Source organism: Myotis brandtii, unplaced genomic scaffold (assembly GCF_000412655.1).
Source record: "Myotis brandtii unplaced genomic scaffold, ASM41265v1 scaffold118, whole genome shotgun sequence".
Classification (NCBI taxonomy): domain Eukaryota; kingdom Metazoa; phylum Chordata; class Mammalia; order Chiroptera; family Vespertilionidae; genus Myotis; species Myotis brandtii.
The window spans coordinates 675,379-701,368 of NW_005354090.1; the positions used below are offsets into that span (position 1 = coordinate 675,379).

General features: G+C 41.4%; 1 protein-coding gene across 1 annotated transcript in view; it reads left to right on the forward strand.

Moving 5' to 3' along the window:
• The window catches only part of ETV5 (ets variant 5), a 56,869-nt gene that overhangs the window by 1,210 nt on the left and 29,669 nt on the right, over positions 1-25,990 (forward strand). Inside the window, exons 2-5 of the mRNA XM_005858429.2 lie at positions 1,808-1,927; positions 2,066-2,153; positions 2,280-2,327; positions 2,421-2,471. Of these exons, the coding sequence (XP_005858491.1) occupies positions 1,883-1,927; positions 2,066-2,153; positions 2,280-2,327; positions 2,421-2,471 (232 nt within the window). The 5' untranslated portion in view covers positions 1,808-1,882. The remainder of the gene's footprint in view (positions 1-1,807; positions 1,928-2,065; positions 2,154-2,279; positions 2,328-2,420; positions 2,472-25,990) is intronic.

A 25,990-nucleotide genomic window follows, 5' to 3' on the forward strand; every position in this document is an offset into this window, starting at 1 on the left:
TGTTTAAACTCCTGGATGAACTCAGCCTTCCCTTCAGGTTTAAATATATACATATATATATATACTTTGAACACGATTTCTCTAGCCCTTTCACTGCGAGGACTGCTTTAAAGATCCTCAATGCCTCTTGGATTCGCGTGTGGCATCCTTCTTTCTTTTATTAATTTTTTTAAAAAAATATATTTGCTCGTCATGGTGAAGTATTTTGCAACGTATTTTATCATGAGACTGAATATATCTCCCCCTCCGGTTTCTCCCTCCGATCTCCTACCCGTTGTCCTCTTCCCTCAATAGACATTTACAGAACTTCCAAGGCCAGGATTTAATCGGACAGGTTTTTGAAGGGCACAGAAGACTCATTTTCATGCCCCTCAACTCAGTGCTGGTGATTCTCAGATTTTGTGTACGCGTTGGTGACATTTGAGAAAGGGGCTTTATTCTGAACATTTTACCGATATTTGGAAGGCACGCAAGCAGGCTAGCAGGAGTGTTTTTTGTAGGAAACTGAACCGTGTGCAGTTTTCCTCTCCCCCCCGCCCCCTTTCTCTTTGACTGAACATATCTGATTACTTGTGCCAAAGTGCTGAGAGGAGGCTGGCCGTGAAGGGTTTCCTTGCATCCTGCTCACCAAAATTTGATATGCTCCACACAGTGTGAAAAACAAATTGGATGGAATTGTCCACTGAGAAAAAGTTTCCTACTTAAAGTTTATATACAAGTTAAACAAAAGAATTATCCTTAAGCATTTTACATTTTTCAAGTTCGAGTGGGTGAAATTGTTTTCCCCATTTTGTTGACTTAACTGTGTTTCCTTATTTGGAGAATAAAACAAATTGTTCAGGAAGATGGTACCTTCCTAAGATTGTTGTTTTACTCCTCCCAAATTAGAAAAGGTTCCCTCCTCTCCATTTTAACCCCCAATTTCTCTTTCCAGCCCCCAAGACTTGACAGTACTGAAACAAGTTTAATTTTATAATTTGGCATGTTGGGGAGGGGTGGAGAATGAACATCAGTGTAAGGAATATATTGAATTTTCTTTTCATGTATCTTTTGCTTTCGATACTTTCAAAAAAGATCTGTGGTAGATATACATTTAAAATATGTACAATGGAATTTAGTTTCCTTTATCCATTACTTTTCATAGTTATTTTATTATTTTAGAAGTTGGAGGTATCTCTGTAAGTTGCCATGGAGATTATTTGTGACATTACAGACACACACCTGTTTGGACAGAAGGTTTAGGTTTTAGTAAAGAGCAATGTGAAGATAAGTATACCTTTGGTGGATATATTCATGGAACTATATATAGTGTTTTGCCACTGACCTACAAAATACTTTTAGAAACACTATGTATGTCAGATTCTTAATTGCCAATAATTTGGAATGCTTAAACCCAGTTTTCTACTTCCTGTCACTGTAGTAGAAAAATTGGATTATATATATAACAATCCCAACACTACAAATGCCTTAGAGAATCTTCTATTGAAGAGAACTTGAAATCACCTTTTTATAATGAAAATAAGGTGCCCCCTCCTTTTTTAAAAAACAAAGGAAAGATAATAGCAAACCTATACTCTAATGAGAGAGAGAGAGAAAAGGATGAGTAAATGGATTTGACACTAAGTACACTATGAACCTTTGATGCCCTTAAACCCAGCGTTAGTCTGTAAAGCTAACACCTTGAGTGGGCTTCACGTACCACAAAGAAAGGTAGTGGTTTACATAGGCCCTAAAGAAAGAATGGAATAAAATTATTTCATTTCTCTTCCCCCCCCCTCAATAAAAATCTCCCAAATTCATATTACAGGAGGACCCCCTCTCCCCCCAGAAATTACTCAATGCTGAAACCTTTCAAAGTGATATTAGAGACGTTGGAAGCACCATGGATGGGTTTTATGACCAGCAAGTCCCTTTTATGGTCCCAGGGGTAAGTTTATGTGGCTTTTGATTTGTTTTGTCCTCCCTCTTCAAATTCCAGTCTTCTCCTTATTGATTTAGTAATACCACCCCCTTTCAAGACCCCTTTTTTACACTTGAGTCTTCACTGTTTGTTTGCCTTTTTCAGAAATCTAGATCAGAGGAATGTAGAGGGCGGCCTGTGACTGACAGAAAGAGGAAGTTTTTGGACACAGATTTGGCCCATGATTCTGAAGGTAGCGAAGCTTTCCCCTCTGTGTTGTGGCTTCCTCAAATGGCTCCCAGGGAAAGCGGCACGTAGATTCTTCCCTTCTCCCCAACAGAGGAATCCTCATTCTGGTGTCTTCTGTTTTTAATTCTAGAGTTGTTTCAGGATCTCAGTCAACTTCAAGAGGCTTGGTTAGCTGAAGGCAAGTTTCTTGGCTGTCCTATTTTCCATATAAAACATTTCACTGTGCTTTTTAATAAAACGTAAAGGTCTAAAATAAAAATCTCTTTTTCAGCACAAGTTCCTGATGATGAACAGTTTGTCCCAGATTTTCAGTCTGATAACTGTAAGTACCTTTCTGGTGGTAGCTGATTTGTTCTGAAATTGTTTGGTCTTGGATTATCCATGTCTAGATTGCTTTTTTCAGATATATAGTCAGCATTGTTTGGACAGTGGAATGCATTTTGTTTCTTTTAATAACACAAAGTTAACCCCCCAAAACATTTGTTTCATTCCTTATTGAAATTATTTCTAAAGTGCTTTTATTCTATTGCAGGTAAGATTTACTGAACATAATTTAACCCTAAATTTCTTTTTCCCTAAGAATATTGTAAGGCTTCAAGCTCAAGATTATAAATTAATTGACATTGTATGTAAGATGTTGGACCAAACATCCATTAACCAGACATTATCTTACAGTGTTTTTGGTTTGTTTTATGAATTAAGTCCTTGATGCAAATCATGAGCCTGGCATTTTATTATCTTTTAAAGGTGCAGAAAATAGTTAATGAAAGGTTCAGTTAATTGTGGTTTCACCTAACATGTTGTCAATTTTGTTTCTACTTCTAAGCTGAAAAGGGGTGGTCACAGGGTGACCTGAATTACTCCTAATATTCACGTGTTGTCAGTACTTTATCACTCAGAGAAGAGTAAAACTACTTTAAAAATGGTCGTTAAGTGATCATGTCATTGAGATAACAAATAAGGTGGCCAGCTCAAAAGACAGCTCTCCAAGCTGGCAGGGGTGTGGTGTGGTTAGCTTTGCACTGATCTTTCAGAGCTGTCCTCACCAGGTTTGGGGAGCTTTTATGGTCCAGGCAGAGCTATCAAGGACAAAGCTGGCTGATGAAATTTGAGCAGCACAGGGCAGCTCTAGAGAGCATTAGTCACTGGCGAATGAGCAGGTTTGAGAGAGGCCTGGAGAAAATGCGGCCTCTCTTGAGAGTTGCATCATAGAGAAATTCATGTCTCTTAGTCATAGTTTATAATAGCAAGCACCTGAGCCAGGCAAGGATTCGATTTCTCATTTTGTACCAACAAATTCTTCCCAGCTTTGTTTTAGAGAGAGAGGGGAAGAGAGAAAAATGAATGACATAAAGAGAGAGAGAAAATGCTCTGGGAGAGAGGGTGTCTTTGAGTCTCAGTAAAATCTGGGTGTTCTAAATCATTCAATGAAAGATCAGAAGCACCAGCTAAACATTCTTTAATGATAGGTCTCATATTCAAGGCATAATGCCATGAGACTTTAGAAGGGGATAAACTATAACCCACAGATGCATGGTTACCTTAGCTTTGTCACAGCTTGCTGTGAATATTTTCTTAGGAAAGTAAATGATGTTGATTTTTGCCCTTTGATTGCTTTTAAGTGATTGGGAAACTTGCCACTGAAAGACTAAATAAAGATAACCCAAAGTGGTGTGTGTGTGTGTGTGTGTGTGTGTGTGTGCATGTGTGTGTGCATGGATGCATACATAAGATAAAAGGCAGGATTTGTAATCCCACTCTATTCTGTGTTGACAACTTGGCCCAGCCTTTCCAGTTCTTGCTCAGAGCAGCATAAATTGCAGTCTGTTTGGGAGGTGGCTTTCTTGGCAGAGGCTCGTTGAAATGCTTTTATGACACTTTGTTTGTTTCACTATAACCCAAAAGAGTGAAAGGGAGGTGAGATGACTGCATTCAAATTGATTTCATGTGCTAGAGCAGAGGTATGTTCTTCAGAGAAAGATGTCAGCAAACAGGATTTATATTTGGAGAGATATTTATCTGCAGGAATAAGCTGAAAGGAAAGAATCAATAAATGGCTTTTGGCTCCTTAGAAGCGAATAGAATGTGCTAAGTTCTTTCATTAAATTGTCATACCTAAAATGGAGGTGCTTTGGGAGACATTTCTGCTTACCAAGTGTGCTATGTTTTTTACTTTGTTTGCTTTTTGCTTTAACTTCTTACGGTTGAGCTTTGCTGTCTTTTAAGGATAAAACAGATGGTTGAGTAGCCTTGAAAGGTTTTTTAATAATTCTTTCCCCTTCTCTGTTATTTCTGGAGATGGACCCTCAAGAAGAATAGATTTTAGTAGATCCACTTGCTTTAGAGGTTAGTGAAGAACACAAATTTGGAATGGTGTCTCCTTCATCCATCCATCCTTGCTATTAGTGTGACTGGTTTGACTTCTGTTGAAACGGACAATGTAGATGCATGGATGCTGGCAGAGCCCAAGGCTGGGCCCACTCTTCTCTGTGAGTGCATCTCACAGCCTTGGGCTGAGGATCAGCTTCTACTCCTGTCACTTCTCCTTCTGGTAGAGCCTATGATTACTCCAGGGGAGCGGGAGAAACTCATTCAGGTTTAATGAAACTTTGTAAGTTGGTTTGAATCAACTAGTCCATGAACTATAAAACAAACTTGCACTTGCTTGGTAAAGCAAACCTTTCCCTACTCTAGCAGAGCATTTGAAACAAGCACTCTCCTGTGGCCTGCCACTTGGGATGGTCTGCCTTTGCTGGTAATGCTGATTTGGTTAATTTTCTATTGTGCATGTGTGAGACTGTAGGAGAGAGAAAAAGAAATATCATGTGGGTAATTGTCTTTATTTTAGAATTCAGTTTTGAAAATTATGGCGTACTTTCTTCAGTAAGCACTTACAAGGTTAACTTCTAAAGAGATGATATTTTGTTAAGTGTTCTAGCTTTAGGTTCCTACCCATAGGCATCCATCCACAATGAAACCATTGTTCTTATAAGTTTTATATAAATGTCCAGCTTATTTCTAGCTATATAGATTTCACCTTACTTCACAAATATAAACATCAGTAAAGTATCTCCCATCTGGAAACTCTTCTAGGTCAAATCCAAGGGAATAAAAAGTGCAACCTATAGCCTATAGGGGTTCTGCCAAGTTCTCCCCATTGTCCCCTGGTCCTGAGAAGTACCCCTGAAAATCCCAGATTGTTTGAGCTGGAGGTTTCTTGCAAAGATAAGTCTTGTCCAATCCCTTCATTTTACAAAGGGCCTAGTATAAGGACTGGATAGCTGGAGAGACTGACTAATGTTAGGGGCCAATAGCAGGGGTTAGGTGAAATGATGAGAGGAAATTATACAATAATACCCTTAAAGAAGCAAAAGCTGCAGAGGCAGGGGGTACTGGCGGGTTCAGGTGTGCCCAGGGCTCCCCCTCATTATTTCAAATACCTCCAGATGGCCCTCGGGAGAGCCCTAGGGAGACTGCTGGCGCCTGGTTCAAAACCTCCATTCTCTTTATTCCGTGATCCTGAGAAACATATTAAATATCTCAGTGCTTTGAGTTTTTCCCATCCAGGACTTGGAAGAGAGAGAGAAATTATGAAACAGAAAAAATATAAAATGGACATATTTCCTAGAAGACATATTAGCATTTGTATAGATAAAACTGTGTGTTATGTATCCTGTATATTATAAATGAGTATGTGTGTGCATACCTATGTAAATGTGCCTGTGGTTAAATATGTGAATTAACACATAGAGCTACCAAACCAGGGAATCTGGGTCAGTAGATGGATGTATAGACATTTTTACTACACATTTTCACAGAATTAACTACAAATCAAAAGGTAAGAGTGGAACTCAAAATCCATAGATTTGGGGTGGGGTAGGAGTTATATTGATTTTTCTGAACTGAGTGCTTGAGCATTTAAGGGTATTCCTGGATTTTAGCATGTACAAATCGTTTTGTTAATGCAGATTTCAATTTTTTTCTTACTTATTTCATTTGTGATATTGTGAATGTTTACCAACATCTCAAATAACAAATATTTTATGCTGGGGAGAAGGCATGATAAAAATCTTATTTTAAAATCATGGCCTCCATACTAAGTATAATTTAGAGAATTGTTTTAAAATCTAAGTGACCTTATTTCCCCTGAACTGTTATTTTTAAATATGTGTCTCAAAAAGAATGACAGGACTGGAGGAAGTACGAGTAATTTTCAAAGGACTGTCTAATTAACCGATGAAATTGACTTTTCATAAATACCTGTCATAGATGGCTGGGGAAATAGGATTAACTGTTAGGACAACCCTTGAGCCTAAAACACATTGATCTTAGTCCTGTTTCAATATGAGATTATTCAGTTGGACTTTTCCCTAAATATGTGAATTAACACATATTTAGTATGAGGTTGATACAATAGAGGCAGTGCCTTCCTTTTGGAGAGGACATACCATTTTGGACTCAGAGGTGGGGTAGCAAAACTCTAGGTTTACTTGCTCTCTGGTCCTGGGCCATTTCAATTTGAAAGGATCCTCCCTCTCCCTTCCTCTCTAGAATCAATAATATGTATATATATATATTATTGACTTTTTACAGAGAGGAAGGGAGAGGGATAGAGAGTTAGAAACATCGATGAGAGAGAAACATCAATCAGCTGCCTCCTGCACACCTCCGACTGGGGATGTGCCCACAACCAAGGTACATGACCTTGACCGCTGGGACCCTTCAGTCCGCAGGCCGACAATCTATCCACTTAGCCAACCGGTTAGGGCTAAAAAATATATATTTTTAGATGAGAATGTTGAAGAAGCAAAGCTATCAATTTATCATTTTCAGAAGCCAGTAGTTGGAAGGTAGGGAGAAGAAAGAAGAGTGCTGAAGAAAGCCGGAGGAAAATGTGGGGTTGAGGGAGATTATTTCACTCCAGTTTTACAGTGTATTTTCAAAGGCTCTGTGAGCTAGTTCTGACCTCTGAGAGGGTGCTAAATGATTGGATATCCTTCCTGTTTTGATAGCATCCTTAGACCCAAGTCTCTTAAGAAACCAAGACCTAGAGTGCCCATTTAACTAAAAGCCATATGTTTCTACAAATCTGTTTTCCTCTAACTTTAATGCAGTTAAGCTTATTAAAAACAATGGATTTTTCTCTGCCTCTTAGATGTCTTCCTGCTTTTAGTCCTCTGATAAAACCTACTAACCTTTCCAGTCCTTTGTGTTTGGTGAGAACGACTTGGGATGGGGAATTACATGGGGTCTGCCTAGTAGATCACTTAGGTAGATTCCAGGTAACAAAATCCTGTCATCCCTCAAGAAATTACCATATATCCCCTATCTCTCATCTTTCTTCACTTTTATAAGATGAAGACAGGTAGTAGCATGATAAAGCTGAGAATTTGTACTATCTGTCATTTCTACCTTCTAGTCGTGTCATTGGTGGTGGAGTTAGGTGGGGTGTATGGTTCTCTACCAAGAGACTGTTCCCTCCACGTGTTTCTCAGGTTTTAATGATGGTAAAGTACATCCAGGCTCAGAGGCTGACAGCCCCTGGTGGGCACATGGCTGCCCTTGAGGCAGCTCGGGCCCCATCTGTGCCCTGGCACACAGTGCTGCTCCACTTGCAATCCGAGGAGTGCGGAGTCTTGTCATGTTGCAGCTCCCAGCTCTTGGACAAGTGCCAGGCATGCTGATGCCAGTACCGGATTAGGTTGCTTTTTTAAAAATTCATTCTGTGAACTCATCAAGCTCATTTAACAGAGGCTTTGGTCGTCAGTTTCTATCATTGTCCCATTCCTCTTAGAGGCTCAGCTTGAAGGAGGGGCAAAATAGTAGGCCCTAATATGCCTCTGTGTGTGTGTGTGTGTGTGTGTGTGTATAAGTACACCTTTGGGCTTGGCAAGTAGATCATGGACTAGCAGCTCTCCTCAGGGAGAAGAGCTCCCCCCCCCCCCGCCCCGCCAGGAAAGGACCCTGCATAGCAAATACCGGAGGCTCCCGTGCCTGGAAGGAGAAGCATCCAGGGGAAAGTTAAGGCAGAGGCTGCCAGATGCCAGGGAGCAGGATAAGACCTAGCCTTTCAAAGGCCAGGTGTTGGAGACAGATCTGCAGGACAGCCCAGGCATTGATCCTGATTCCGTGGTCAGAAGGACTTGACAGAAATGCTTCTCGAGTCACCTCCCAGTTCACTAGGGAGTGGGGGTGGCGGCAGCAGAGAGAAGGCGTCTAAGCATGAGACATTTGACAAAAGCCAGATATTTTATAAAAAGAGGAAACAACTAAAATTTATTTCCTGGCTTTAATTTTCACAAAGTAGTATGTTTTTCCTTGAAATAAAGTCACATTGTCGGACTGGCTTCAGTAGATCTCTCTCAGGGTGATTATTGACGGTTTGAAAAAAATATATCAAAGAAACCAAACCAGTTTTTAGCCTTGTACTCTCTTTTACATTGTCCTTGGAGTAGCCCCAGATCTCCACTGCTCTTCCCTTTGGATGTCTCATGGGTATTCAGAGGGGATTATAAACCTTACAGGCTGGAAAAGAAACTGGAAGTGAATGTGTTAATAGTAGGTAGCTTGCCGCCTCCCACTCTGCAGCCACGGAATCTAGAGTAGAGTCTCCAGAGACCCTCTCCCTTGGGGGGAAAGCCAGGTGGCTCCCGATGTAGCAGTTGGCAATGAATGCAAAAGCAAGGAGTCTGTGAAGGCCAGCTTCCAGAGAAAGCTGTCCTCTAATGCAAACCAGCTCTCCCCCGGAGGCAGGAGAAATACCGCTGAAGTCTGTTTCTCTCGGCTGGTAGCGACAGTCCGATTCCGAACCAGGCAGTCCAAGATAGTTTTCTTTCGCCCCTCCCCCTTTGCCCGAGGGCACTTGCCGACCCCACTCGGAGCGGACTTGCACACCCTTGCAGATTTCAGCCCCAGTCTGAGCCATCTGAATCTTAGGGCGGGTGCGGAGCGGGCAGGCGCCTGCAGCGTCTGAATTTCTTACATAAACACAACTCGCTGGGCGAGCAAGCGTCCCTGCGGCGACAGCTGGGCTCTGCTCCGACTGCCCCAGTGAGCCGAGCTGCGAGTCCCCCTCTTGCTGAATGGAGCATTCCAAATTGGTTGTGAATGGAGGGCGGGGCTCCCTTGCAGACTTTTTCAATGAATAACCAGACCCCATTGTGTAGCTTGTGGAAAAACAACCAACTCAAACAACACTGGGACTGTTAGAAATATGCTTGTGATTGGCAGCTTGGAGAACCTCCAAAATTAGTTTCCTTTGGCTTCCCTGCTGCTCCCTGTTCTCCGAGCCTGGGCTTAATGGGGTTTGAGTTTTCTTTCAAGTGCTGACTTTAACCCTTCAACTGCCCGGCCAGAAAGGCTGCTGCTGACCCACCTGGCCCCCCTTTCGTGGTCTCCCGTTCGTGGTCTCTCTAAAAGGAGCGATAATAGGAGAGGGTGGGTTAGCTTCCCTGGAGGGAGAGGTGTTGAGACTTGATCTGAGGATATTACCCTTTTATCTCCTGCTTCCCCTGGGGCTGGGTCTCTAGCTTCCTAGTGAAGTTTGCCGCCCGCTCGCCTGCTGCAGGTTCCAGTCTTCCCTCCTGGCCTGAAGAACGACTGTTTGCCGGCCCCATGCAAGTATTTCTTGTGCAGGGAGCGACAAAGCTGTAGTTTCTCTACTCTTTGGCCTTCCTTCTTCTAATTAATTTCGCATTGTGGTCAGATATGTGTCATCTTAAAATGACACTTCCCAGACTAGGACTCAGCTATAGGGGAGCCCTACTATGGCTGCAACCCTTCCGGTGAGTGCTCCTCAAATGCCTTGCTTCTGCTCCAGAGCCAGGGTAGCCTCACCCCAGAATGAGGCCCGGTTCTAGGGGTACACTAGCCTCAGTAGCACCCCCTAAACATCCTCCAGTATCTTGGCTAACACCTCACAGACTACCCCAAGGGCTGTGTGGGCTAGACCCGGGCTGTATGATGCGCTTAAAAAGGACAACCAGTTAAAAAGCAAAACAAAACTTAATAGTAATCCAGTGCAATTTCCTCAGGGTTTTTTAAAGAGCTCTTCTTAGTCCCTAATCCTTATCCTCACAACCAAAATGAGGCTGTTTGCATCTGTGTTTTGCTGTAAGGAGGTTTTTTTCGTAAATAGTTCCCTTGATATAAGTTGGTCCTTCTCTATTAAAAAAAGAACAGGCCTGGGCAGATTGTCCTTTTGTGAGGGAGTTTGAAACCTCTCAGGAGGTAACCCTAGATATCGGCTGTGTGAGAGGATGCTGATGTTTGTGCTTGCTGAGGAGGACTTCAGCTTACATAAACACTTTTCAGCCCAGGGCCTGCAAATGCTTTGCAGTTGCCTGAAAGGGCACTTAATGAGGGTCTTTTATACTTTTCCCCTAGAAAGAGTAGAATAGAAGAGGGGGTGGGAGACTCTTCTATGTGACCGCCCACTGTAAAGACCAGATCCTGGAATGCCTACCCTAAGTTTCCTAAGCTGAATTTTGGTAGAGAATAATTTAGTGGTCATAACTTCACTGTGTTGAGGGATACCTCGAGTCAGAACATTTCTGCCCTCCTCAACTCCCTTTTAATTCCTTTCGTTCCCCACCAGCCTGGAATCTTATTTTTTGAGGAATAGGGAGAAAGCAGCATAGGGATTTAATGTGCAGTATTTGGTATCTTGATGAATATTAAACTTAGTCCCTGCTTCCCAATTTCCATTCTGTTGAAACAGGAAACAAATTCTCTTTGGCTCTAAGTGTCTCCAATAGCAGAGAATCCCTGCCTTATGTTTCCTCATGCCTGTCTCAGCCATAGCACCTGCTCTGCACACCGCCAGTACTTGGTGAATGTATTTGCACCTACCACATTCTCTGTTATGTCCCCTTTCCACCCCATCTTTCAACAGCCCCCAAGTCCAGCCTCTAGCTGGTAGGGAAGTAACTCTGTAGAGGGTCTCAAGACCTGGGTTCTGAGAGTCCTTGGGATGACCTTAGAGATAAATAGAAAAGAGCTAGTTAGGGCTACTTCTCATTTTCTGGTTCCTCTTTTCAACACACACACTAGCCAAGTCTTCCTAGGCTGCATTTAGACTTTGTGCAGCTAATGCTACGGTTCCCAGAAAGAGCATGTGCGAGAGAACAGCCACAGTTTAGGCACCCTTGACACCCTTGCTGGGTTGCGGCTTTGGGAGGAGGGCTATAGATAGAAGGAATGGTTCGCAAGAGGCGCCGATTCCTCTAGCTGGGATTTTCTCCTGTCAGATTTTAAAGATGAATTTTAAATTGGAAGATAAATTTTTCCACAGTGCTTAGAGCCTATTTCAAGTATTCCCTTTACTGCCAATTTAAATGAGAATTATATAAATTGGAAATAAATTATAGAAGGGATGTTAGAGAAGGTTTAGTTTTTGCATTTTTTCCCCTTTCAGGAAAAATGCCCTGTTTCCCCTTTACCTGATGGTGTGTTCCACAGTGAGCAGCCCTCCGTGGTAAAATCTAGGGTTGACCAAAGGCCCATGGTAGAGGAAGCCATCCTGTCATCTCTAATAAAACTCCAGTTGGGAGGACAGAGCTCTCTTTAGGCCTCTTTCTCAACTGTGAAAATTAAACGAATAGTTGTCTATCATATTGGTAAAGACTGAATATTAAATTTTTTTGAACAGCTGCCCCAGGAAACTAGATGGTATGAATCATACTCAGCCCCTCCTTCTGGCATAATTAGGACAGTCAGTCACCTTCTCCTCCCAGCCGTCTCTCTTAAGCTTGAAGGTAACCAAACACCCCAGGTGGAAGCAAGGTCTCGAAGCTGCAGGTCTAAAAAGATCCAGCCTGTGGCAGTGGAAAGGGGACGGTGCATTCAAAACCAGAGGAACCACTTATTTCTATCTTGACTCTCCTCGTGGTCAGCTCTGTACACTCGGACAAGCCTTTTATTTGACTGTCAAATGCTTTGGTGTCTCCATAGCCCACAAATATGGGGATGTGACCTCTTACGCAATTAGAAATATTCATCCTGTACACAATATTTTTATGAGAGAGCCCCTATCTATTAATATACAAGCCCTACCTCCATCAAAGTTGGGCCCGTTCTTTTCTAAGCTCCCTTTTCCTCCCTTTAATTTCTGACTCTCACATTCAAGGCCTCTGGGTTTCCTTTTTCAGAATTCTAAAGTAGCAAACCTAAATTGTTAGGATAAATGAGTTCTTTGAAGAAAAGGAACTGCACAAATCCAACCTATACTTCAAAAATAATTCTGAAGTGTGGAGAGAGTGTGCACTTAAAGGAAGTAAATCTGAAACTCGTTTATCTGGGGATAAAAAAAGAAAAAAACCCTCTCTACGACCATCGGTATTAAATTATCTCCTTTAATTGATAACAGAGAATTTTCTCTTTGGAAATGACTATTTGAAAGATTTGCAGTTTTGTGCCAAGAATGAGATGTAGCTATTCCGTGATAGACACTCGTTTTTAACCAGTTCCCCATCTGTGAGTCAGGACATTCCTGGTTTGGTACATACATCCTTGATGGGCTCCTCTTACTAGCACAACCACTTCTGTTGGGAGGAGGAGAGAAGAAGCATTAATACGAAGAATCTCTTTCCTTCTATTTTAGCCAGACTTAGAATAGAAATCTTTAAAAATCACTCGTGTCATTATTGTTAGTACTGATAGAGGTGAAGAGAGGACAAGGCCAGTATCCCAAATTCCATTTAGCAACTGGTCCTCCTAGTTGATGACCAAGGACATGAACAGCCAAATTCTTTACCCTGATACACTTGTCCTTGGACCATTGGTCAGCCTTGAGGACTGTCCTTCTCAGAAGGCCCATTATTACCCCGACTTCTTCCCAGGCTGAAGAGCAGCTTCCAAGCTCCTTGCAACTGAAGAGGTAAATCGCCTTGAGGGCCACTTTTGCTCTTCTTAGCCAAAGCTATCCCATCACTGTCCTCTAGGACCTGGGTGTCATCCTTGAATTGGATCACATGTTTTCCTCTCTGGAGGGGGAGTGAACAGGTAAGGGAAGCCTCGAGCTCCCGTGAAGGATAGGACATCCTCCCACCCCCCACATGTCAAGTGGTCAGCCTGAGGGGTACCATTCCAACTTTTGGGTTGCAGTTGTACATTATACAGTGACTTCCCAAACTGACTTTCATGGGGGAAATTTGATTTCGAGATACCATGTGCTGGCCTGCCGACCAGCTGCTACTATTGTTGAAAGAGGCAATGGGAGGAGGAGTGTAGGAGGTAGGAAATTTTGGGGGGATGTTCTAATCATTGAGCTGGGACTAGTAGAAGCAAAACTCTAAATCACCTCTTCTCCTCCCCATTCTATGAAGCCACTAGATAATATAAACATACTGTAGTTTAAATTATATGATCCCAGCAGTGTAAAGAATGCCCCCAATAAAGCCCTGTAAAGTATAATCCCCTTGTTAGGTCAACCCCCCCTTCCCACAGAGAAATTGAAGTCTCTTTATACGTGTAAAACCATTATTTTCATCTTTTACTCTAGCCAGAAGGACTTTGTTTTGGGGTCTAATGGAAGCTGCAACCTGGGGGGCCCTTACGCTGAGACCGCTAATGTGCTTTGGCATCTTTGGAGCTGGGCTTCTCCATTGTTGAGTCTGTCTTGTAGCACATAATCCACATTCCAGAGAGCAGTAAGGGCATAAAATAACACCAGCCCTATGCAAACAAAATTTACAAACACTTCCCTCTCCAAGCCAATGTGAGCACTGCAGCATCTTGTCATCCAAGCACCAATCCTAGGTACTGCCAGCATTTCCCCAGAGAAAGGAAAGATCTGCAAGCCCAATGCATTATCTGTGGCTCCACTTAGACCCATGTTGCTGTTGTCAGCTCAAGTCCATAGCAGAGATTTAGGGTTATCCGAGATAAACAGAAAATGGAAGAGAGGCTTACAGAGAACAGCCTTGTGGTTTTAACTTCTCCATGGTATCAATTCTGTTGTCTAATTTAAAACCCAGGTGGGAGAAACTCTATCAGCAACTCTAATTCCTGTATTCTGGGAGAAATTCCACTGCCTTTGCAGGTAGCCTCTTAGAGTTGTTTCAGATACCACTCTCTACTAATGCTATTTATTACAGGGGTTGGCAAAAGTGGGTTTATAGTCATCAGTATGCAAAACACAGTTTATACTTGTATTATTATTTATTTATTACTTATTGTATTACTTGTATTCTTTGTCATATTATTATTTTGTATTCTTACTCACAATTTATCTTTTAGGTAATAATGGCTGCTAATTTTAATCTACTTTTGCCCATCCCTGTGTATTTTTTAAATTGGAATTTTTTTTAAGCTACCTTTACTTTTTTTTTTTTTTAATCCTCTCCCGAGGATATTTTTCCATTGATTGTTAGAGAGACTGGAAGAGAGAGGGAAAGACAGAGAGAAATATCAATGTGGAAACACACCGATTGGTTGCCTCTTGCATGAGTCCTGACCAGGGTCAGACCGGGAAGGAGCCTGCAACCGAGGTATGTTCCCTTGACCAGAATCGAACCTGGGACCCTTCGGTCTGCAGGCTGACACTCTATCCACTGAGCCACACCTGCTAGGCTAAGCTCCCTTTACTTTCTAATGCTATATTCAAGGCTTCGGGATTTGCATTTTCAGAATTCTGAAATAACTAGAGGCCCCGTGCATGAATTTGTGCACTGGTAGGATCCCTCGGCCTGGCCTGCAAGGATCAGGCCGAAACCGGCTCTTCGACATCCCCCGAAGGATCCCAGATTGTGAGAGGACACAGGCCAGGCCAAGGGACCCCACCGGTGCACAATCAGGGCAGGGGAGGGTTCCAGAGGTGTCCAACCCATCTTGTGTAGTCCCGACGGCCGGACCCCAGCAGCAAGCTAACCTACTGGTCAGAGCATCTGCCCCCTGGTGGTCAGTGCGCATCATAGCAACTGGTTGAACAGTCGAACGAACCGTCGGACACTTAGCATATTAGGCTTTTATTATGTAGGATCTTCTCATGACTCTGCTAAGCCTGTTTTTCTACCATCCCCATTGTGAATTGAGAGAGGGCCCTCTGGAGACACAGTCTCCACACTATCAAGTAAATGCCTATCACTTTTTAATAGGAGCTCACCAGCACAGTATTCCTGGCTTGCATCCCAAAACAGGTTCCAGCTCTTGAACTTCCAAATACTTGGTATAAATTTCCACCTACTCTTATGGGCAAGAAAGGTGTCTTCCTCCCTCATCCCTTTTCCCACTGGACCAAGACCTGGCTCCAGTCTCATTGGTTATTTTTTCACTCTGGTATTCCCCAGCCATTTTTATGCAGGATCATCAAGACTTAAGTCTCCCTCTCAGGTTGGTCCTGTTTCTATATTAATGTAACCCTAGCCCTATTTGTTAGGTCTGTCTTTTCCCATAGGTTATGTCAGAAGTTCAAAGCCTTTTTTCTTATTTTCCTTTTTTTTTTTTGAGCTGATTATATTATCCCAAGTTTCTAGCTCTAAATCATGAAAAATAGAGTGTTTTTTTTGTTCACACACCAACTCCTGAAGCCCCTCTCCTGCTGACTGTAGGTTTTTGCCACTGCATAGAAGAAATCTGATTCCTGGAACCAAATGTTCCAGGAACTAGCTTTATCAGTTGCTAATTTGGCTCTTTTGTTATTTCTTGTACAGATGATATTGACCATATAGGAAGGACTTCTACAATTGTTAATTAATGAATTCTGCTTCCTCATGGTTGATCCTGACCCCTAGGACCCTGCAATAAACCATTAGCATGATAGTGTTTGGGTCCTCACTGAGAAAACAGGACAAGTAGGAAATTACCTGGAGTAATCAACACCATAACCCCACCCACCCATCACCACCACCATGATTAATCACCAACCTAAAATTCTGAATACTGCTGCCGTGTCAGTCCTGAAGAGGTCAGTTCCTGTACTTACTGATACCAAATTCTACCCCAGAGCAGAAGGCTTGCTTCCTTCTTGTAGGACTTTGTCCAGGACAAATTCAACTTTTCTTGTAGTTTGAGATTGTAGAATGAGCCTGCCCTGAAATCTCAGCCCCTGTATGTGGTATGCTTACCTAGATGTTGGCTGTACCAGATGTTTGTCATCTTTATCACGAGTTGCACGGAAAGCCTTGATTCCACATGAGAGTCCTACATCCATCCTTGATTCCCAGGATATAAATGTACAGAGGATTCTCCAACATACTTTCTTTAACACAATGTAAGTCAGTGATGGCGAACCTTTTGAGCTCGGTGTGTCAGCATTTTGAAAAACCCTAACTTAACTCTGGTGCTCTGTCACATATAGAAATTTTTTGATATTTGCAACCATAGTAAAACAAAGACTTATATTTTTGATATTTATTTTACATATTTAAATGCCATTTAACAAAGAAAAATCAACCAAAAAAATGAGTTCGCGTGCCACCTCTGACACACGTGTCATAGGTTCGCCATCACTGATGTAGGTCTTCAGCTCCACATTCCTTTCTGATCTCTTAGGCTATCAAGCTAGGTTGGACCAGTTGGAGCCCCCAGAAACACTTGTGTCATTTTTCCTTAAGGCTCAGAGCACCAAAAGCCCAGGCCACCTGTTGGGGAGCACAGGAGACTTGTTTGGAAAGGTCAAGGAATAATCAGGGGCGCTGCCTTCGGCCCTGCCCTAATTTGGAATTCCGATAAACAGGGCGGGCCGCCTTCAGAACACTTCCCTTTTCTCAGAATGTCCTCTTACAAACTTTCCAGCCAAGTCTCGTGTGCTCCCCAACAGCCACCCATTTCGAGCTTCTGGCCCTGGCCCTGCTCAGCCTTTATGGGCAGAAGGAGCCAAACCGGCTGCTTTGTAGGGAAGAGCATAAAGGAGAACCTCAAGGAAGAAAACTTTAATTATTTTTAATTTTGTCAACCTTCACAGGTTGGTGATTGTTGCACTATATCCTCTTTTTTTTTTTTTCTTCTTAATCCTCACCCAAGGATATTTTTCCCATTGATTTTTAGAGAGAATGGAAGAGAAGGAGGGAGGGAGAGAGAAAGAAAGAAACATCGATGTGAGAGGGACACATCGATTGGTTGCCTCCCACACTCGCCCAACCAGAGTTGGGGATTGAACTTGCAACCCATGTACATGGCCTTGACCAGGAATTGAACCTGTGACCCTTGGGTGCTCAGGCCAAGACTCTAACCACTTAGGAAAACTGGCCAGGGTTGCACCATATCCTCTTGAATACTCTGGGATGAAATCTAATGATTTATCTAGCTGTTTTGGTAATGTTCTAAACCTCTTGGGCATGTATATTCACAAAGAATGGGTGTTCTCCATTTTTCCCCCCAAGAATGCTTTGTGGTCTTGAGTTGGACATGTGTTTTAGTTTATGTATAGTAATATCTATATGGAATTACTAATAGATTTCAGTTTTGTTAATATTTGTACTTATATAATTGATGTCGTTTTACAACATCAGTTGGAAGAGGGGGCAATGGGGAATAATCATGTTGACAGGAGAAGCAGTTTTCATTTTGTCCGCTCCTGGGTGTTCCCTTCTCCTTTCTAAGTGGGCCAGAGCCACACACAACATTTGAGAGCCACTGGCTTAGAAGTTAGGGTATGACCAACATTTGTTCTTGTGTAATTTTAGATTCCTGGGGCTATGTTATCCAAACATAGTAGAGGTACACATAAACAGGTCAGTATCCTTTCGTTTTGGTAATAGGCCTGGGTGACTTTCCTCATGTGTGAATGCATGGTTTTGAAGTTCTTTGCACATCTACTTGTGACCTTTTTAGTCAACCATAAGATAAAGGGATTTTTTTTCCTCTAAGTATCTCGGAAATGGGGTATTATACCTGTTTTACTGATTTATTTTTAAAACATTGCTACATTTGTGTCATTTCTCTATATATAGATTTTTTTTTTTATTTCTGGATCATTTGAAGTAAGTTGCAGACATTTTGATATTTTACCTCCAAATACTTTAGTGTACATCTCCAAAGATTAAGGACATTCTTCTACATAGAAATTAACTTTATCCACTAATATTTAGAATTCCCCAGTTGTCCCCAAATGTCTTTTATAGCTGATATTGATACTGTTTTTTACCTAGGATTCCATTAAGAGCCATATATTGCATTTATTGTTATGCCTCTTTCATCTTCAATCTTTACAATCTGCCTACTTTTTTCCCCCCCCATAACACTGAGGTTTTTTAAGAGGCCTGGTCAGTTGTTTTGTAGTTTTGACTTTTTTAGGATACATTTTTAAAGGATATATAGAAATGCAAACATATAAGAATGTTAATCTTAAATATGGAAGTCTCCTCTCCTGTTTAAGTCTGGAAATCTCCTGTTGTCTATTCTCACATCTGATATCCATGTTATTGTGTTGACTTTAAAACACTGGTAAAGTCCAGCCTGTGTGGCTCAGTGGTTGAGTGTTGACTTATGAGCCTGGAGGTCACGGTTCGATGACCCGTCAGGGCACATGCCCAGGTTGTGGGCTCGATCCCCTGTGTGGGGTGTGCAGGAGGCAGCCGATCAATGATTCTCTCTCATCATTGATGTTTCTATCTCTCTCTCCCTCTCCCTTTCTCTCTGCAATCAATAAAAATATATTAAATAAATAAATAAAATAAAACACTGGTAAAAACAGTAAGTCAGGCCCCGACCGGTTTGGCTCAGTGGATGGAGCGTCGGCCTGTGGACTAAAGGGTCCCAGGTTCGATTCCAGTCAAGGGCATGTACCTTGGTTGCAGGCACATCTCCAGTGAGGGGTGTGCAGGGGGGCGGCTGATCGATGTTTCTCTCTCATCGATGTTTCTAACTCTCTATCCCTCTTCCTTCCTCTCTGTAAAAAATCAATAAAATATATTTTTTTAAAAACACACAAAAAAACCAGTGAGTCAGATGGAGAAACCTGGGTCAGAGATAGCTTGTGCGTGTTCAGGAGAGGGCTTTTGAGGGACTCATTTAAAAAAAAATTTTTCCTAAATAATTGATTTATGGGTGATTTTTCACTATATTCAACCTTTGAATCTATGCTTTCAAATCTTAGCTGTGTCAGATATTAAAGAAAATGGCACATTCCCCTATACCTCCTCCAATTCTTCATTTAGAACCTGTGCCCCCTAACTAAATTTGATAACACTTAAAGTTTTTATTTTTGGAAACTATTTCCGGGCAGAATTGGTGTTAACCATTAAACAAGTTTGAGCAGGTCTCTTATTTGGTTTGGAAATCCAAAAGGCATCTCCTTTTCCAGATGTTCTTTGTTAAGTGCCAGAACCACTTACTTTATCTCCCTTGAACCTCTTGTTTCCCAGAATAGGGTGCCATATCCTTGTCGTTCACTGGTGCTGCTATAGCAATTACAAAGAATATTGAGCTATTAACAATATATTTTATGCTTGAAATGAATTTCTAATCTTCTCAGCCCTAGAATAAAAACATATTTCCGACCTCTTCTGGTAATATGGGACAACTTAAAAAATAAGCCTCATACTCTCTACCTCTTTTTTTTTTTTACTAATTAGCTTTGTCTCAAAATGTCCTAAAAAGGGAAGGCAGCCTTGTGTTGGGAAGTAGGCCATTTGCTTTGTTTGTACTCTTCAAACCGAATTAACCAAGGGACGCTGCGTTTGGTGGCTTAAGCCCTTTGATCTTTGGCAATGGGGTACTCTGACAAGCTAGAGGTAAATCAGGGGAGAAGAAGCCACACCTGCCTTCCAGGTGGCTTCGTCAGTTCTGTTTTGCAGTGTCATTTTATGTTCACATGTCCATCTGCTTGATAGTCTTTCCCTTTGCCTGCCTTCCTCGTGTTCCACTCACTGTCATATCCAAAGAATAGTGTGGGCAAATGCCTCAGGCTCCTTCATCCCCACATTCTTGAACTACACAGCACGTATTTCTTAGTATGGAGGGAAGTGAGGATGGGTGGTAATGGTTTAAGAGAGGAACAGTGAGCTAAAGTTGGTGGCAAAGAGAGTAATAAGCTTAGGAATAGACCTTCACTTCAGGATCACGGCTCTGGAATCCTGAGAAGTCTCTGACCGCAACTATGTCTGTTCCACATCATGTTTGTTCAGAAGTGCTGTGAGAGGCTCTGCAGACCGAGGCTGGCCACCTGAGACCTAGCCTCATGGACATGCCATTCTGGTCAACTTCCGCATGAGACACAACTTTCCATGTAAAGTAAGAAGATCATGGCTGTCGAGTGTGACCAAATAAGGTTCTCCCCGAGGTCAGTCTTGCACAGCTGATGTGGGAAAGATGAGTCTGCCCCAGATGAAGGTAATGAAACTGCAGAAGAGAAGAGGAAAACCCCCCAAACAAGATCTGAACAACAACTGGTGGAAGGCAGGCAAAGCCTGTGTGTAAAGCGGGAGTAATAAGGACTGGCTTGTTCTTTCTCCCTCTCAGACGGCAGTATAACTGATTGGCAATTTCTCTAACACTTAACAACTGCATACATGTTGTATGTATTCACAACAGTCTGCGACATGTTACAGCTTTGATGATTATGAAACACCAAAGTAAAGGTTTATTGGACAAGGTGTGTTGTTTTGTTTTGTTTTTGTCTTTCTAAGAAAAGAAACAAAACAATTTCTTGTGACTTAAATTGTTGTTCATCATAACATTCAACAAAAGTATTTTCCTTTGTTTTGATCCTCGAAGCTGTAACAGCGAAGTTCACAGCCAGCACTGGCATGGGGTAGCTTCCTTGGATAGATTCCATAGGCCTGTGCTTGTGGGCAGGAAACAGGTTTTAGCAGCAAAGGGAATTATTATTTCTCCTGAATGGGCCAATTTGTCTATTTTTTCTCTTTTGAAACAAGTGGGGTATTTCTTTGAAAGACTGCTTCTATACCATCACACACTGAGATGTCTAGAATTGCTAAAATTGTAGACATCTTAGTAACTATTAACTCGATGATGGATAGGGCTCCTTAGCAAAAAAATAGAAACCTAATTGAAATAACATACAGCAATCATAAGAGTACAGTTTGATAGATTTTCACCAACTGTATAAACATTTAGATCAAGACCTAGAACTTACCAGAAAACAAGAAGATTCCTTGTGCTCCCTACACCAATACTACCCCCAGTCATCCTGACTTTAAACACCATAGATTAGTTTTGTCTCCTTTTGAATGTTATACAAATGGACCCATGTAGTATGTACCCTTTATGTCTAGCTTCTTTCGCTCAACATGTTTATGAAATTCCATGTTGAGTGTAATTTACATTTCATCCTCATTCCTGTAGTAGTGCTGAGATTTTGTTTGGGGTTACCTTGAGCTTATACATAAATTTGGGGAGAATTGATATCTTTATAATAAGCTTTCCAGCTCATAAATATGCCATATCCTTCTTTTTATTGAGAGTTCTTTAGTTTTTCTTAGTGTTTTGTAGTTTTTAGTTGAGGTATCTTAACATGTTTTTTATTAGATGTCTTCCTAGATATTTGATGTTATTTGTTGCTATTGTAGATGTATTTTTTAAATTTCACATTGTTTTAATTACAATGTATAGAAATAGTTCTTTTTATATATTGGCCAAATGATCTTGGTAAAATAGCTTACTTATACTTTGTGGAGACTTTTATATTTTCTGTGTACCCAACCAGGCCATCTGTGAATAATGGCCTTATATTTCTTCGATTCTAATTTTCCTACCTTTTATTTATTTTACTTGACTTATTGCATTGGCTAGCATCAGGCATGACTTTTGATCAATTTTTCAGAGAAAAAAATCTTTCATGGAGTTCCCTAGTAAAAAAAAAAAAAAGCAATTTATGAAGTTAAGTTGGTTGATTTGTGAACATCATATCCAAATTTAAAATGGTGTTATGATGACCTACAAAGCCACCATACACTGTTCCTTATTGTGCATACCCACAGATATGGATTGAAAATCTTGTCAGCCAGCCACCCTTGTCTTTCCTACCCCAGACAAGCAGAGCATCTCATTTATATTTGTGCATGGGTCCCCTTAACAGAGTCTCATAGTCAAATAAGGGTCCAGACCGCTCACTGAAAATGTTCTTGCCTCAGAGGTGGAATTAAGAGAGCATTGTCAAGAAGCAATTTCAGGAGGGCAGGGCTTGTGGAGAGATGGTATCCAAGGCAATGGTGCCCTGTCTGGCAAGTCATTGGCTGGCTGCAGAAGATACCAAGTCTTCCAAAGTGCCTGCAGTTGTCTAAAAGAGCAGACGATTTTGGTCAGCTAGCATATAGAAGGAAGAATGATATCTTTTAGATGGAACACTAGAACTGGAGGCAAGGACTGTAAGAAGTAAAAGCTGCTGGAGTCAAGAGATGTCAGCTGCCAGTAGGAGGGAGGGAGGGAGGGATCCTGGGCCTAGAGATAGGAGAAAGTGTAAGTCCTTGTATGAATTCAGGTGTATCAGGTGTACCTCCAGCTGGAGAGTGCAGATTTAGAAAACATGAGGATACAGACCCTGAGAGCTGGCAAAATGTATTCTTCCTCTCCCTTCTTTGGTGTTGTCTTCCTTTTCCATCTCTTTCTCTATTTCCTTTAATTCCTTTATGATGTAATCTTTATCTGTCAGATTTCATCTGGGAGGCAATGTGACGGAATGACTAAGAACTATTTAGGTGGAAATCCTGACCACTTAGAGCTATGCAACCAGAACAGATTACTTACCTTTATTAAGCCGTGGTTTTCTCATCTATAAAATGGAGACAGTGGAAGTAACTTTTTTATTGGTTGGGAAGATCAAATAAAATAATGTATGTAAGAGTAACTTGGCACAAAGTAGATGCTAAAGGGCCCGTCTGGCTGCCTCTCTCTTGATCTGTCTACCTTGTTCTTTTCCAGAGGTATTAGTTCTTAGGCATGTTTCCCTTGTACTAAGTGTAATGTGTTTTTCTTGTTTTAGTTGAAAAAAAGCTTTGTGTCCTCTATTTTTAATGTACAAATTGGGTGAGTGAAATGTCTCCCATTTCTGTCCCTGTGGTAGATTACCGAAATGACAGTGGGGAATGATTTCCTCCTCTCCCTCCTAGTGGCAGCAGCTCCAAGACCTTGAGCAATTCCTTTAACTCCTTTGGGCCCAGGGTCCTTATCTATATATGTAAGGGACTAGATTAAGTGGATTGTGAGGCTCTCGTCTAACTCTAATTATATCTACGAGAAGATGCTAAAAGTCAGATTCCTCACTAAATTATACATGTCATGAAGAAACGTGTCTGTTTTGCTTATCATCATATCCCAGCGCCTCCAGGATGCCTGGCCCATAGAAGATGCTCAGCAAATGAATGGTTGACATCTTTACAACAAGGAATGTGGTTCATATTCACCAGGAGTTGTCAGAGCACCATTGGCTTTATGGGCCCATCTTCAATAACTCTGAGAAAAATTTCTAATGGTAGAAAATGCTTACCAACTCACATAGTCAACTTTTTTGGCATTTATTTTCAAACTTATGAATTCAAACTTCATAAATATTTTAGAGTTCATGATCCTTTCTCAATTTCAATTTGTTGCCATGCTTTATAGCCCTAGGTCTCGTCATCGTTCAGTATGTCGCCTGTATGAAGGTAAAGGCTCTATTTTTGAAAGCACAGTGTATAACTACACAATATCATAGCACCATCTGCAAGGTGCTGTGCCATTTTCTTTATTTCTCAAGGCAGCATCACAAAGGTCATTTACCAAAGGAAGGAACAGACTAAAGGCAAGGAGCATTCCTTGGGCTTCTTCATTCCTGCTTTAAATATACATCACTATCTCTGACTAACTCGTGCCATAATCAGAATCCTTTATACATCCTCTGGCTCAGTTCCTTGGGAGAGCTGAGCCTTCTTTCTTACTGCTTGCAGGGCCCCTAATGGCTTTCCTATCAGTGGTCTGTGAAACTTCCAATTCTCATTCCTGCTGTGTTCCACTCTCTTCTTTCTCCTTTAAATGGTAGATTCCTGGGGAAGAAATATTCATGACTATCATTGTGTCTAGCTTTGTAGGCTAGATGTGGTTAAGAATTAATTGGAAATTTAATCCATTCAGTCACTCATTGTCTTAGTCTATTCAGGCTGCTATAAGAAAATACCATAGACTGGGTAGCTTATAAAAAAACAAGTTTACTTCTCACAGTTTTAGAGGCTGGAAGTCTGAGATCAGGGTGCCCGCATGGTTGGGTGAGGGCTCTCTTCAGAGTCTAGAAAGTTGGCATCCTCACATGGCTCTACCCTCATTACCCAATGATCTCCCAAAGTTCCCTCACCTTTTAATACCATCACATTGGACATTAGGATTTCAACATATGAATTTGAGAGGGACACAAGCATTCAGACCATAGCACTCACCAGATATTACTTGAATTACTCCTTTGTGTAGAGAACATAGGATCCCAGGTATAAGACAATTTGGGGGTCATAGAAGGTTTATAACTTAGAGCCAAAATGGTCTACACACTAGGAGTACTGTGTAGATTTAAAGAAATCAAGACTTGGAATTGTCTGGCAGTTCATATTCTCTTGCAAAGTAGATATACACTGTTCCTGAAGCCATTATAAATTTTTTTCTTTTCGGGCAGCTTTGGTTTACCCTCTGGTGTTAGTCTTATCAGCAGAACTGATAATATTTATAATAATATCATGAAAATGTCAAGACATTTCTAAAACCTGAAATGAGAAAATTGAATAGTACCATAATCATTTACTTTCTAAACTTAGGTAAAACAAGGATTATTTTCTTTAGATAAAGTAAGAAAAGTAGACACAGAACCTTTGATTACATTGGGACATCATCACCTTTCCTCATTGTTTTGCCAACACTTTTATGGCAGAAGACGAGTAGGAGAAGAGGCCATGACAAAGGGACAGTGCTGCCTTGGAGAAATGGTTTCTGTGTCCAGTTGTCTGACTCTCCCTTCTCGTTTACTAACAAAATGCTAACAATAACAAGCCTAGCCATTTTCTGTGTCTGAATGTCTGAAAACATTGGATAATAATTGAGAGTTGGCTGCCATGATGTCACCATCAAAAAATCATGGGAGAGACTCTAATGGCTTCTAAATATAATCTGCCCGTTCTGAACTTATTTCATGCACTCAGGAATAGCAGTTGGCATTATGTAGGGAAGAAATTATGAAAACCTGTCCTCTCCAGTCAGTCACTGGCAGGACTTTGCTTTATAAACTTGTCATCAGTGATAGACTTACCTGTCTCATTTGTTCACTTCGGAGACCAGAATTCAAGGTTGGAGGAGGCACTGAAAAACCAGTTGGCCTGAAGATTGTTCAGTCTTATCAGTCAGAAAAGGGATGATTGTTGAGCTATAAGTCTACCTCCTTTAATCACAAAGAATTTGCCAATCTCCTGAAAATATTTTAGGAGTAAACACTAAGTCAAACAAAATTTTCGTGGGTTACCAGGGCACTGACTGTGGTTAGCTATTTAATGAGACCTTTGATACACTGGAAAGTGGCTAACACAAATGCTTAACTCAATTGCGCTTCCCCCACCCTCCAGGATAGCTGGACAGAGTAGCAATTCTGACTATAACAAGAAGAAAACAGCCCTCATAGTGCAGCATCTTTAAAGTTTGTCCTACTTTGGGTAAAATGCTCCCTCTAAAATGAGTAGCGCCTAGATAAGACCGAAAAGGCAAACCTGGTTTGATTTAGTTCAGTTTGGTTTGGCTACTATATGTAAGTCACCTTGACTTGAAAAACTTGTTACTTTGGCTTCTCAAAATCACAAATGGAATATGCAGTTGACTTCCAAATGGAAAGCAACAGCTCTGTGCACCATTTCATTCATTTAGGAAAAGTAATTGGCACCATCCATGAAAGGATGAGTTATAAAAACCTTCCCTTCCTGGGGGGGGGGGGGGGGG